Source organism: Anastrepha ludens, chromosome 4, assembly GCF_028408465.1.
Source record: "Anastrepha ludens isolate Willacy chromosome 4, idAnaLude1.1, whole genome shotgun sequence".
Lineage (NCBI taxonomy): Eukaryota > Metazoa > Arthropoda > Insecta > Diptera > Tephritidae > Anastrepha > Anastrepha ludens.
The window spans coordinates 71857600-71871822 of record NC_071500.1 but is presented as its reverse complement, the minus strand read 5'-3'; the positions used below and the strand labels follow the sequence as shown (position 1 = coordinate 71871822).

The following is a 14223-nucleotide window of genomic DNA, read 5'->3' as shown; positions in this document are numbered from 1 at the left end:
AGTTTTGTGTTTTGTTCAAATAATTTGCTAGCGAGAACTGTATACAAAAATTGATGCTTTCACAGTCATTAGTTAACTACTACTGTGAATGATATCCAACCACTTTTCATTTCACTTTGCCAATATTCATCCAATACAAGTATGATAGAGAAACAGATTACGCCTTCCAAATTCGCTGTGTCGTAAGAGCGTATGCGCCATTAAAAAACAGTTACTTTATTTTTCGTGATTTTGACAAACGAACAAAATAAACAAAAGTAATGAAACTTATATGTTTGTGAAAATTCAGTTAATGGTTTGGTAATATTGTGGCGCCGTGGTTAGAAAGTATGTGTGTAGGTGTATATATTTTTTTCTGTTTGGTTGTTTCCATTGCTCTCGCCTACTCTTCTTCTAGAGAACGTTAATGTATACATTATACATTAACATTAAAATAGACGAACAAAACGAACAAAACTAAGGAGAAATTACATGTTAATGAAAATTCATTCACAATAATGATAGAGAAACGATTGCGCCAAGGCGAATTTATTACAGGTGACAGCAAACACATATAAGTAAAACCCTACATGTATTTGTTGTTGCGTTTGGTGCAAGCATCATGTCAAAATCAGCAAGCAAATGTAAACATACGAATGAAAACATACCAATACATACAAACAAAGCATATCATTTTGACGTAAGCCATACCTACGGCGAAAAATTCAGCTGGGTGAATGCTGTCACCTTATTAAATCCACCTTGGATTGCGCCTTTCGAATTCGTCGTGTCATACGTGTCCATGTATAAACAAACAAAAGGGAGAAGAATTACTGGGCGAAAGGTTGGTGCGTGACTAACATTCAGAATTCACAGGGAGAATGTAGGTTCGAGTTTAGGTGAAACACCAAAATTAAGCAAAACTTTTTTCTAATAGCATGCGCCCCTCGACAGGCAATGGCAAACCTCCGAATGTATTTCTGCCATGAAAAAGCTCCTCATAAAAATATCTTCCGTTCGGCTTGAAACTGTAGATCTCTCCATTTGTGGAACAACATAAGACGCACGCCACATTAACGTTCTCTGTATTTTGTATCATAGATGACTTTTGTATTGCGAAGGGAATTGGCGTCAGGACTTGTCAAAATCGTGAAAAAAGTATCTCTTTTTTAATGGCGCGAAATAAGGTATTCAATTTGCCTTACATCCAATAGCTGTTTTTGGTGATTTAATATATTTGAAAAGAGGGAAAACGAGTTTCACAAGAGTTATTTTAATGAGAAAGAAATATTGAAGTTCTTTTTTGTGAATTAAAATGAGCGGGGAAAATATTAACAGTGACGAAGATTATTAAAAAGATTTTCGAGAACATTTTCGTTTATGCAAGCATGAAACCCAATATAAAACGTGCGACAACCATCTACTTTTATAAAAAATTTTGACAAGGAGTTGCAGATCTCATTCATACGAAGCATTTGCGCAGATAGAAGTAAGTTACATAGTTTCCGAAAAATTGATGTGGTGCTGTTACCTACTGTGTCGTTTACGAAGTGTAATTTACCAACACCCTTTGCTGACAAGTATCCCTAGAACATGACGCTTACTGGAAACTTTATCGTCTGTCGCAGACCCTAGGGTAAGCTTCGTTTTTTCTGCGTATGACTCTTGATCTAGTGTCATCAGTCCAAAATTCAAATTTCGATTCGTCGCTAAACTTGAGAAACAAGTCGCACGGGGCCATATCAACTGAATACGGTGCTTGCACGATGGTATTTACATGGTGTTTGGGCAAATAATCCAGCACAATTTCTGCTCGGTGCGATGGCACGTTATCATCATGCAAAATCCAGGAACTGTTTGCCCACATTTCCGGCCAGCCAGGCAGACATTAATGATCCGATGGCGCTAAAAAGTGGCAGATGTGTGTCTTACAGTCCTACCAACATAAGAAAACAATTTGGGTCGGTTCCCACGTCCGCGATTCGTTTGAATTAAACATTCCCGGTACTTTTTGATCATAGGGTAATGACGTAGTGGTTTCAGCCTATTTGCACATATTGAAAGATCTTCGTATTTACTTAAATTTAACAAAAACAAAAAAAAAACACAGTTTGATCATTTTTGTAAGTAAATGGAGAATATATTATATACATATCCCTATATGTAATAAAAAAAACGAAAATACCGCACTGAACCTTTATCTGTTATGTCCCTATTTTTTACCACCCTTCTTCAACTTAGTACGCTGATTCTTCCGCATGCTGCGCTTCCTATTCTCCGCTTTACGCAACGCATTTTCAGTATTACGCTTCTTAATGAACTCCAAGCGCATACGTGCTTTAACGATTTGCTCTGGATGTCGCAATTCTTTATCACCACCACCTTCGCGCTTCTTAGCCGCTACCTTCGCATTGTGACGCGCATGTCGGCTCACAGGGTAACGTTGCGAATGAGAAAGTGGCTTAAAACCATCATCGTCACTGCCGGCTTCACGCTGCAATTGTTCTTCGATTTTAGACTTTTCTTTCCAGTCATTGTACCGACCGGTCTTAAACGAAGCCGGAATCCAGGCTCCAGATTCGGTACGTATTTTGCCAGCGCGCGGATCCTGCACTGATACCATTTTCTTTTTGATGCGATCCCATTTCTTCATACCCGGCTTATGGCGCATATCTGCAGAGTTATCACGATCGACCACTGAGAATTCAGCATTCATGGCTTGACGGTCGAAAGAGTTAATCGCAAGGCCATCTTCGGTGTGTTTATCCGCCGACTGGTAAGGGATATAGTTCTCAGTGTCTTTCGTATTTGTCTTCTTCTTTTTCTTCTTGTTCTTGTATAAATCTTCTAGATTCTTGCGCTTCTTTGGAGCGACGATTGTATCAAAAGCTGAATTAATATCATCTGCATCCGCTTCATCCATCTAAAATAACGGTATCGGAAAAGTGAACGTGTGTTAGAATGTACATATAAGAGCACAATCATATATTGTATTTTAAACACACCTCTTCCTTTTCGGTTTCTGCGAATTGTTTATTAGCCTCCTCCTTATCAATTTCATCCATTTTATTCCTATATTTCTCAATAACATCGGTATGTTTTGTGCGTTTTTCTTTCATTATAGTAAACGGTAGAGATCTTTGGCTACGGTTCAGTTCGAAAATCGTCTAAAGTACAATAAATAAAATGTTTCAAAAGAGTTTAGGCATTCCTTTTTTTTTTTTTGTTATTCCTACTTACTGTAGATGGCTTAAAGTTGCGCATTTTTATCATTAAATCATGTTTATCTTCCTGTTGTTTGCGTGCTTCTGACGCCTGAACTTCTGCCGATTTCTTATTGTTTTCGCCATTCAAATCTTCTGATTTTTCGAGGGTTAGCGCTGCTGATAGAAAATCGTCTAAGGGTTTGCAACTGTAAAACTTAATATTTTTTATGCGCGCATTTGACTCCGTCGAGGCTACGGGACGTGATGACAAATATTTTTTGTACGCATTTTCACTTGTTCTTAGTACTCCAGCCTTATGCAAAATTGTAAGGATTTGTATTTAGTATAAATATAGAAAGTTGTGGCATAAGTGAATTACTTACAATATCATGACTTTTCTTAATTTCTGTCACAGACAGATGCTCTTCTTCCAACAAATCCTGGGGCGTAACACCAACCACTTTGTTGTCATTTATATTGAATGAACGATTAAGAAACAAATGTAAATCAAGAACATGAGCAGCATCATCAGTAGAGAATATCGAATAGGCGGTACCGGTTCGTCCAGCACGTGCACAGCGACCTACACGATGTACGAACAGTTTTGGCTTTCCAGGAAAATGTAAATTTACCACATAGTCTAAACTTGGTATGTCAATACCGCGTGCTGCTACGTCGGTTACAGTTAGCACAGACACCTTCTTATTGACAAATTTTGCAGTATTAATTTTCCGTGCCGTAGGATCTAAACTAGAATACACTGCCGTGTTGGATATTCCGCACTTTGATAGAATCTATGCGCAGAAAAGTTGATTTAGTTATAGTTTCAATTTGAATGTTGGCATATTTACTTACAAAGCATATTAATTCAACATGATGCTGTGTACCAGCAAATACTACAGTTTGAGCATTTGGTGGTATTACGTATTTGAGCAGCACTACTAAAGCCGTATATCGCTCGTCCGGGCGGCAGTATAAGAATTTAAGCATTAACCCCTCTGGTAATTTCGAATCAACATCTGTAAGCAATGTTTGTAAAAATAAGACAATTCTTAACCAAAATAAGCCTAATCATGTACCTAAACGCAACAAAATGGGGTCATTCAAACCAGCTCGAGCAAAATTTACCAACAGCTTAGGAAGCGTCGCCGAAAACAGAACTGTTTGCCTCGTTGTAGGCAGACGATGCAATGTTTCATTCAGTTGTTCACCGAAACCCATTTCAAATAACCGATCTGCTTCATCGAACACCACATATTCTATGCAATATAAATAAATAAAAAATAAAAACCATTGAGAAATGTGTACAAATACGTTCAAACATTTATCTGACCTACTGAATTCAGCTTAAGGTCCATTTCGACACATAAATGCAGAAAACGGCCAGGTGTTGCTACAATTATATCCGGACAAGTGTGTATGGCAGAAAACTGCGAGTCCATGGAATCGCCACCAAGTACTAAAATAGTTTTTAGGTCCATAAAACGACCCAAATCTTTGATAAATTTGTAAGTTTGTACAGCCAACTCTCTTGTGGGAGAGAGAATCAATGCACGCGCTCCTTTTGTGGGTTCGCGGTTCTTCAATTTCTCAAACATGGGTATGAGAAAACATGCTGTTTTGCCGGAGCCAGTTTTAGCCATAGCCACTACATCACGTCCTTCCAGTATCAAAGGTATAGTCTAAACGAAAAAATTATAATGCTTAGCAATTTGCTGCGTAGCTGTTTTCCAGTTACCTTTCGTTGAATGGGTGTAGGTATTTTGTATCCTCTTTTCGTTATACCCTTAAGTACTTCGTAAGAAATACCCATTGATTGAAATCCGCCGCTTTTCTTAGCTTTGCCTGAACTTTTATTCTTTGTGTTCTCACCATCACCGCCATCGACGTTTTCAAGCGAAGGGAAACCTGGCAAATCAACATCAGTTTTTCTTTTAGCCTATAAATTGAAGACGATTTCTATTGTTAATGAAAGAATTGCAAGGGATATCACAACTAACCATTTTCGCACTTAGAGATAAATAAATTTATGATTTTACTAGAATTATACGGTATAAAGCAAGATCAAGTTTTGAGAACACGTGTGACTTGGTTTGTTTTGGCGGCGGTCAAGGAATGAAAAAACAGCAAAGAGGTTTAACAACACACAGCTGATTGATTTGGTCGATAAGGCAGTTTACCGCTAACCCTTTTTAAGCCACTGTACACAGAATACATTTTATCTTCCTCGTTTTTAACCTACATTTTATTATGGAAATCAAGAACACTTTTATTATAACGTAACGTTGATAATTCAGGCTCTAATCTCCGTGCTCGAAACACCAATGGATAAAAAGTTTTTTTAAACTTTGATTTTATGATGTTACAACAACATGATAAAGTAAAAGTACGTTCACATATACATTAATTACCAAAAAAATCCACAAAATTAATCTTCCCGTTCACATCTGGCAGATTATCTGTAAAATTGACAATCAGCAGTCAATACTGCTGTGAAAGGTTTTTCTTTATAGAAATTATTTTGATGGAATATTTCGGTGTTTTTGGTTTGTTTAATTATTATTAAAGATATGAAGAAAATATAAGGAAAATGATTAGCTAATTTAATTGCGCAATTGGCTGCTAATAAAAAAAAGTTGGAGCAAATCCGTAAACAACGTTTACTGAGGTTTCAAAAAATTATGGCAGCAATACGCATTCGAAATTCGATATTACATTTTATAATAAGCAATAACAGGCCCAAGCGACTATGGGCACACGCTTTTTTCTGTTATATGAATGCATAATTCTTCTTCTTCTTAATTGGCGCGATAACCGCTTACGCGATTTTGGCCGAGATTAACAAAGCGCGCCAGTCGTTTCTTTCTCGTGCTAACCGGCGCCAATTGGACACTCCAAGTGAAGCCAAGTCCCTCTCCACCTGATCTTTCCAACGCAGAGGAGGCCGCCCTCTTCCTCTGCTACCACCAGCTGGTACCGCATCGAATACTTTCAAAGCCGGAGCGTTTGTATCCTTTCGGACGACATGACCCAGCCAACGAAGCCGCTGGATCTTTATTCGCTGCGCTATGTCTATGTCGTCGTAAAGCTCATACAGCTCATCGTTCCATCGTCTACGATATTCGCCGTTGCCAACGTGCAAAGGTCCAAAAATCTTACGCAGAATCTTTCTCTCGAACACTCCAAGCGTCGCTTCATCGGATGTTGTCATCGTCCAAGCTTCTGCGCCATACGTTAGGACGGGCATGATGAGAGTCTTGTAGAGTGTTAGTTTTGTTCGACGAGAGAGGACTTTACTGCTCAATTGCCTACTTAGTCCAAAGTAGCACTTGTTGGCAAGAGAGATTCTACGTTGGATTTCAAGGCTGACATTGTTATCGGTGTTAATGCTGGTTCCTAAATACACGAAGTCTTTTACAACCTCAAAATTATAACTGTCAACAGTGACGTGGGTGCCGATACGCGAGTGCGCCGACTGTTTGTTTGAAGACAGGAGGTACTTCGTTTTGTCCTCGTTCACCACCAAACCCATTCGCTTTGCCTCTTTATCCAGTTTGGAGAAGGCAGAACTAACAGCGCGGTTGTTAAGGCCGATGATGTCAATATCATCGGCGTACGCCAGCAATTGTACGCTCTTATAAAAAATTGTGCCTGAGCGATTAAGTTCTGCGGCTCGTACGATGCTCTCCAACATCAGGTTAAAGAAGTCACACGACAGCGAGTCACCCTGTCTGAAACCTCGTTTGGTATCAAACGGCTCGGAGAGGTCCTTCCCAATTCTGACGGCGCTGCTGGTGTTGAGCAACGTCATCTTACATAGCCGTATTAGTTTTGCGGGGATACCAAATTCAGACATCGCGGCATACAGGTAACTCCTTTCCGTACTGTCGAATGCAGCCTTGAAGTCGACGAAAAGATGGTGTGTGTCGATTCTCCTTTCATGGGTCTTTTCCAAGATTTGGCGTATTGTGAATATTTGGTCTATGGTAGACTTTCCAGGTCTGAAGCCACACTGATAAGGTCCAATCAGTTGGTTGACGGTGGGCTTCAGCCTTTCACACAATACGCTCGCTAGAACCTTATAGGCGATATTTAGAAGACTAATCCCGCGGTAATTGGCACAAATTGCAGGATCGCCCTTCTTATGGATTGGGCAGAGCACACTTAAATTCCAATCGACAGGCATGCTTTCATCCGACCATATTCTGCATAGGAGCTGATGCATGCACCTTACCAGCTCCTCGCCGCCATGTTTGAATAGCTCAGCCGGCAGTCCGTCGGCGCCCGCGGCTTTGTTGTTCTTTAGCCGTGATATTGCTATTCTCACCTCGTCATGGTCGGGTAACGGAACGACAATTCCGTCGTCAACGATTGGGGTATCGGGATCTTCACATTCTCTATGACATGCGCAGCTGTCACCGTTTAACAGGTTCGAGAAGTGTTCCCTCCATAATTTAAGATTGCTCTCTACGTCAGTCACCAGACCACCGAATGCATAATTAGTAATACCTAAAAAAAATTTTATTAGAATTATATCTACAGACCTGTTTTCTTTGCCGGCATCCATTTCATATAGTTTTTATTTTGATGTTTCTCCTTACATTCGTAATAATAATTATCGATCACAGAAAACACAGGGTTGTATGTCAAAACGTATCGTTATTATCTAGGATTATTTTATAATCTCAAATTTTGGGAGAGGTAAGCGCGAAAAAGTGGATCATCTACTTATGTGTGAACGTATTAGAAGCTGCATTTTGTTGTGCAATATAAAACGTACACTTTCCGATAGAGTACAAATAAAACCTATAGAACAACAAAAGAAATTTAATTTTGTTTACTATTTCGAGAGTTTAGCCTAGAAGCAATTTTGAACAACTTAATGCATACCTATATAGTATATTGGGGATGGAAGTTGTGCATGAAAGCCTTTATCTATAATAATCATCTTTATAATTATGCCATTTGTAGGATGCTAACAAGAGTGTACATATAATAAGGTCTCAATAGCACTAGAAGGAAGTTTTATTTCGGTATTCACACCAGAGAACTGCACCGGCTCAGTGTAAAACATTCATACGCTTCGCTTGAATAAAAAAACAGGCCTTTTCGTTCAAACGATCGAACTTGTTCAAATAAGTTATTATCATTGTTTATTTCAGCTCAATCAAATCATGTGCTGCGTTTTAGCTCTCCGATGTTATCACCAATCGTCTTCATACAGCCGTTTCGGGTATTTGCTCGTTCGGCTATACATTCATTTTTTTGAGCAAGAATAAAGGGCTATAGAGCCAAATGAGCCGGTTTGAACACGTATGATCCCGCTTGAGTTTTTGCTTGTAACTAACGATAGCAAAGTAAAAGCAAAGTTTTAAAGCAAAAACACTATATTTTCATATTTGTTTTTTTTCTTACAACTTATAATAAAACACGAAAGAAAATAATGTTAATAAGGAAACATTGCTGAAACCAACTAATCCTTTCAAATACGAAACGCAATTTACAGCGTACATTGTACGCCAACGCTCGTTTGCTCGAACATGTGCTATTTACAATAATGACAATTACTTCTTTGAACAAGTTTGATCGTTTGAACGCAAAGGCCGATGCTAATTTCATTCAATGCTGCTTTTTGTTCAATGATTAGATTTGAGCCGAAGACATTAGATCATACGTGTTGACTGAGCTGAACTACGCGTTCGCCTGCATGAGCTGACTGCACTTGACCAAATATTTTGGTTCAATTGACTGAATGTGAGCAAGAAATTTAGCGTATGAACAACTCAAGAAAACAGTGAGCCATGTAGGTCTCTGATTCACACCCGTAAACCTTAACATTGTAAATGGAGGTCAAGGGGGCCGTGGGATTAGGCCGAGCAGCAAAGGTGCATAGATGCACATTTATAAAACGAAATTATGACATCTAATCGAATTTGTATGAAGTAAATATTTAGTATTGACACCAGCAGAAAGAATGTACGTGTGTATAAGATTCTGGGGATCCGTATACATTGTCATTGTGCTTTTATTTCTGTAGCCATTTTGCATTGAAATCAACCATTCGCTTCTTTATTAATCCATAAACCTGCGTCAAGCGGACATTGCTAATTGAGTACTTCAAGTCTGCCGCAAAAATCCACAAAATTTATTGGGGAGTAATTTATACTCTTACAACAAAGAACTATGTGAAATTAATATCTGGCTTACTCTTTTGATTGTGTAAGCAGATATGTGTATCATTATTTCCATAAAAATTTGAGTAACTTATTTTACTTTTTAGAAACTTCTTTTATTCATTAAACCTTACGAGATAACATTAACTTTCTTATTATTTAAAACAATTTATTTTGTTACTTTTTTTTTAATAGTTTTCTTATACGAATAATAGAAACAAAAGTTAATTTTCCGCTTTTTGACTTCAAATTATGCTTACTCCATAGTCTGTACAATATTATTGCATTAGTTACATCATTTTTTAAACATATACATCTTTTTATGTACATATGTAATATATATTATATAAGTAGCATATAATTTCTGAAGTTGTTCATTTGCGTCTATGCGTTTGGTATTCATTTGTGTTCCACATTGACATTAGAAAAATACAAAAATCCTAACGAATTAACAATTTTTTTTCGTGAGTTAATAAATACAAATTTTTCTTTACTTTGAATGAAAAAAAAAATCCGAAAGGATATGTACGCACTATGTTGATTAAATTTATTATCCTGATGTTAGTATGGTGAGTGTAAGACACAAACGCTAAAATGTAAGACACTGAAAAATATTGAAAGTAAATGTAGTTTATATTTGTAGAATGAAACTTTTAAACCTGCCTAATTCAGTGCCACAGGACATTCAAATGCCTCATGTAATGAAATGTTTAAAAATTAATTATTTACAGTTTAAAATAAAAATAATTTATATTTCAACTTATTCAAGAACGATTGCAATGCACATTACTCAACTACATACGACTATAAATTACTATTTAACTAAATATGTTAGATATCGGGTTTTAATTATTGTTTCGATACCAACCAAAGGCGTTAATTCACATTTTTCACGTGATTTGCAACAAATATGAAAAGAAAATTAGAATGCACTGTGTTTTCAACGGCTGTAACTAGGTATCAATGTAGCCATCATCCGTCTTCTCCACCAACAATAACTCTTCCAGCCTATCCAAACGCTGACGCATTTCTTCCTTCTCTTTCTGTGCTGTCTCAAATTTACGTCGTAATTCATCATTGTGACGACGTAACTCATATAGTTGACGGCATATTTCCGGCACAGATAATAGAGAAATTACATTCGATTGGTGAGCAGGTTGTTGCTTGGCAGTCTCACTCCCAGTCGTGTTATTTTTACTAGTATTGAAAGTGCCTGGTTTCATCACATTTGTAGAAGGTTGACGCACTAGCGGAGGAGCAGCAATGTTGAGCAATTGTTTTGTCCCTTGAACACTAACTGTACTCGTTTTATGTGGCTGCTGATTTTGCTTTTGCACTTGTAGCTGTTGTAATTGATCAGTGTCCGACATCTCGTTGTCACTATCAGTTGGAGCCAATTGTATGATCGAGTCAATATCATCCTCCTCCGCAATGATAGGTGTTGTTTGCTCGGGTTTCGCAACGGTTTGGTCAGATTTTAACTGCACAAGTGAGAAAATAAAGCTTTTGTTATAATTTCAATTAATTAGACAGATAATATTATTTATAAATAAACTTAGATACTTAATAATTAGACCTCAGTTAGTAAACCAAATAAACAAAAAACGTTGACAGACGTAAAAGGGATATTTATTTAGTCAGCACTTGACAATTTTTAACATTGCATCTAAAAATACCTGTCGCTGGGGTAGAAGACGTGGATTCATGTAAACTTGCCGGTTACCAGGATTAAGTATTCGTTGTTCATCACTAATTTGCTTCATACGCGCCATTCGTTCGCTAAAGAAATTAGAAGGTCCAACTAATAGCAATGATTTTGTGTTTGGAATTTAACTCACCTCGCAATTGAAGCAGGAATCTTTTGCACTCCTTTTATACTTGTGTTGCCATAAAATTTTTTAAAGTCATTCAGCGAAATAATGCGTACGTTCTATAACAAAATATTATACACATTATTATTAGATTATAAAATTTTGCTCTTAAATTATTTTCTTATTCAACGAATACACATATATATGCATATATGCTTTACAAACCTTGTACATATTGAGATTATCTTTCGCTTTTGAAATGATACTGGCTCGCGCTTTATAGTTTTGTGTTCTCGATGCCAATGTTCCACGTACGGGTAGGACAGTATAATTCATATTACTGGTATTTGAATTAGGTTTTCCACTGCTAATCGAGTTAGTTTTGCTCGTATTATTGTTATTGTTATTATTATGTAGGTTTTTTGTTTCATTAAGTAGCAATTTTCCACCTTCCGACAGCACCAGCTGACGACCGTTTTGCAAGGCAGTTGCGAGTAACTCTTTAGACGTGTCTTCGTCCTCTGGCATCATAGAAATACCATGATCCTTAAGCATATTTATTGTTGTTTTATCTAAAACACCCGTTTCTATTTAAAACAAGAAGCGGCAAAATGTGGTAATTGTTTAAAAAAAATTACTTCCACTTTTAATGAACAAAATTTACCTTTGATATTTGCCAAATCTGAAAATTTAGCTTCTGTAAAATCGCTATTATTTGTAAGATCATCCTCCGCATCCAATGTAATTTTTGTTGAACTCCCAACGTCCTCGGTGATAAAGTTTGTCAGTCCCATGATAGAGTTCACCGCATCCGAAGTTTCCTTCTGTAATGTTGAATTACATTATAATTCGGTAATATTTTTAATTTAAAAAAATTAGATAACTTTGGGAAAGCAGACTACTAAGAAATATTAGAATATAATTTGGAATACTCGTTTCGCCAAATTATTAATAGTATGCACAGAAAGAAATTTAAAGCGAAATGGATTATATCAATGCAAGCTAACTTGGGTACCTACTTTGAATCGCTTGGACCGCACCTGCGCGCATTTTTACGATTTTTTGAACATAAGTTTGTTTGAATGCACGCATATTTATTATAGAAACACAAATAGAAAAGCACAAATAAAATTAAAACTTTAAGCATGTAATTATGAAGATTATTTGTTAACTGCATTTAACACTACCAGATGTTGCAGCAAAAACTCTAACCATGCATGTTCCCGCCTTAGTCGAAATTTAAAAATACTTTATTCTCACCTCATGCTCTTCATTATATTTGCGGTTTATTTGCGATTGGCGTGCCGACTCCAATTCCTCCAGCAAATCTGCTTGTTCTGTCATTACCGCAAGGGCGATGGGGGTTTTTCCGAACTTGGATGTTATGGTCACATCGGCATTGTGCTTAAGCAGCAAACGAGCAATGGATTTGTGACCTTTCTCTACTGCCCAGTGTAATGGTGTCATTCGTAGCTAAAACACAGAAATTGTTTCGCATATGAACATAAGCACATATACATATGTGGAGTTTTATGCTCAACATACCATATCTCGAGGATTCACTAAGCATTTTTTAGATAATAAAAGCTCCACTATGCGATCATTGCCGTAGAAACAAGCCATATGCAGAGGCGTACGATCTACTTTTGTTTTGGAATCCCTATTAATGCCGCCTTTCAATAGTGCATCGCAAATTTCGTACTGGTTGTTCATAGCTGCGAAGTGTAGCGCGGACATACCCAACTAAAGTTTAAGAATGATAAGTATTAATAATCGAAAGAATGGTGGAGTTTCTGCTGGAGTGTTGGTGAGCAGAACCCATCTTTACAATGCTACTGCCTCAGTCACAGTAATACGAGAATCCAGTTAAGATATCATAGCCTTTGGCCAATTTGTATTTTTTTTATTTGCACAACAGTAACGACAGCCGATAGTCGCATATGCGGTACCGAATTGACATGCTTTTATATCCGGCCAAAGACTGTCAATATAGCAACATTTTTCAACATTTTTGGGCAGTTATATGCTGTTGAAACAGCAAATAACAACCCAGTCCGACTCAAATTTATGTCTGGTCAAGGGCTTTCACTCCAGCAGCGGGCTCAATATATTTCTCCTGGTTGTATGTATGCTGAAAAGATTGACAGATGAACAGGTGCAATACACTTACCCAGTCCGAAGTGAATGGAGCACCTCGCGACAACATATTTTTTACTCCTTTCAAATCACCGTCACGGGCGTATTGTAATAATTGCTTTCCCAAATCTACAACAGTTGTGGGAACGTTAAATGTGTTCAGCGCCTTGTTGCTGACATCCACTTCCGTGCGCTGATCAGCCCGTGCAAATTAAAAACGAGACAAATAGAAAGAAATTGAGTACACATTTTTAAGGAGTATCACTAGAGAAACTCACAATCTTATAATTCATTAAATTCACTAATTGTCCAATTGAAGTTCCGCTTGCAGGATAAACACTTCCATCCGCTCGCAAAGTAGCCACCACTTTATTGTCAACACCGCCACCGCCGCCTACCATTTTCTACCTTTGCTTCAATATATGGTTGCCTCTATTGTTTTAACTTTGTGTAATTCGTGAAAGGTAGCACTGCAGTAATGAAATCTGGAAATGCATTTGGAAATTGTTTAGTTTCTCAAAAACGAAATTAAAATTAGAGGAAAAGGAAACAAGACGCACGTACAAAATAGCAAGCTTTTTCTTTTCCGTCACTTCAGTCGCGTCAATCCGTTTTGTGGTGCTGTTTCGTTGACCAAATGTAGATAAAAACAAAAAAAAAAGCAGAAATAAAAGGAGAAATGGTAGGGTTGCATGCGAAAGTTTGAACGCGCAGCTACCTTTTAGAACGGAATGTGAAGAAAATTTCAATTATATAACTTTTCAGTTAGTTTAAACTTATGATTAATGACATTAGCTTACTTTAATGATGACAAAATATAAAGTTTTCCAATTTTTCTTTGTGCGCTCAAAACCGGCTTAACAAAATTAAAACACCAAAAAAAAAAAAAAAATTAAATAAAAATACCTATTCGCGTAT

The 14223-nt window shown here is 37.2% G+C and overlaps 2 protein-coding genes across 3 annotated transcripts; both read right to left on the bottom strand.

Moving 5' to 3' along the window:
• Window positions 1-2096: 2096 nt before the first annotated feature.
• Window positions 2097-5307, bottom strand: LOC128859762 (ATP-dependent RNA helicase DDX54). Its single transcript, XM_054096823.1, has 9 exons — window positions 5186-5307; window positions 4924-5124; window positions 4519-4867; window positions 4265-4444; window positions 4041-4204; window positions 3569-3979; window positions 3220-3498; window positions 2985-3146; window positions 2097-2902 (listed from the first exon to the last, which is right to left on the bottom strand). Exons 1-9 carry the CDS (start codon window positions 5186-5188, stop codon window positions 2192-2194), a joined length of 2460 nt encoding a protein of 819 aa, XP_053952798.1. The 5' UTR covers window positions 5189-5307; the 3' UTR covers window positions 2097-2191.
• A 4058-nt stretch (window positions 5308-9365) lies between these two features.
• LOC128859761 (probable serine/threonine-protein kinase tsuA) lies at window positions 9366-13937 on the bottom strand. 2 transcript variants are annotated; one of them, XM_054096821.1, is made up of 10 exons: window positions 13870-13937; window positions 13584-13790; window positions 13340-13498; window positions 12715-12912; window positions 12430-12642; window positions 11834-11993; window positions 11395-11756; window positions 11197-11288; window positions 11035-11137; window positions 9366-10839 (listed from the first exon to the last, which is right to left on the bottom strand). In XM_054096821.1, the coding sequence occupies exons 2-10, from the start codon at window positions 13704-13706 to the stop codon at window positions 10312-10314; spliced, it is 1938 nt and encodes a 645-aa protein (XP_053952796.1). In that variant the 5' UTR covers window positions 13707-13790; window positions 13870-13937; the 3' UTR covers window positions 9366-10311. The 2 variants fall into 2 exon arrangements, with proteins under 2 accessions (XP_053952796.1, XP_053952797.1); XM_054096822.1 differs by having other exon boundaries at window positions 13866-13932.
• Between the last annotated feature and the right edge of the window lie 286 nt (window positions 13938-14223).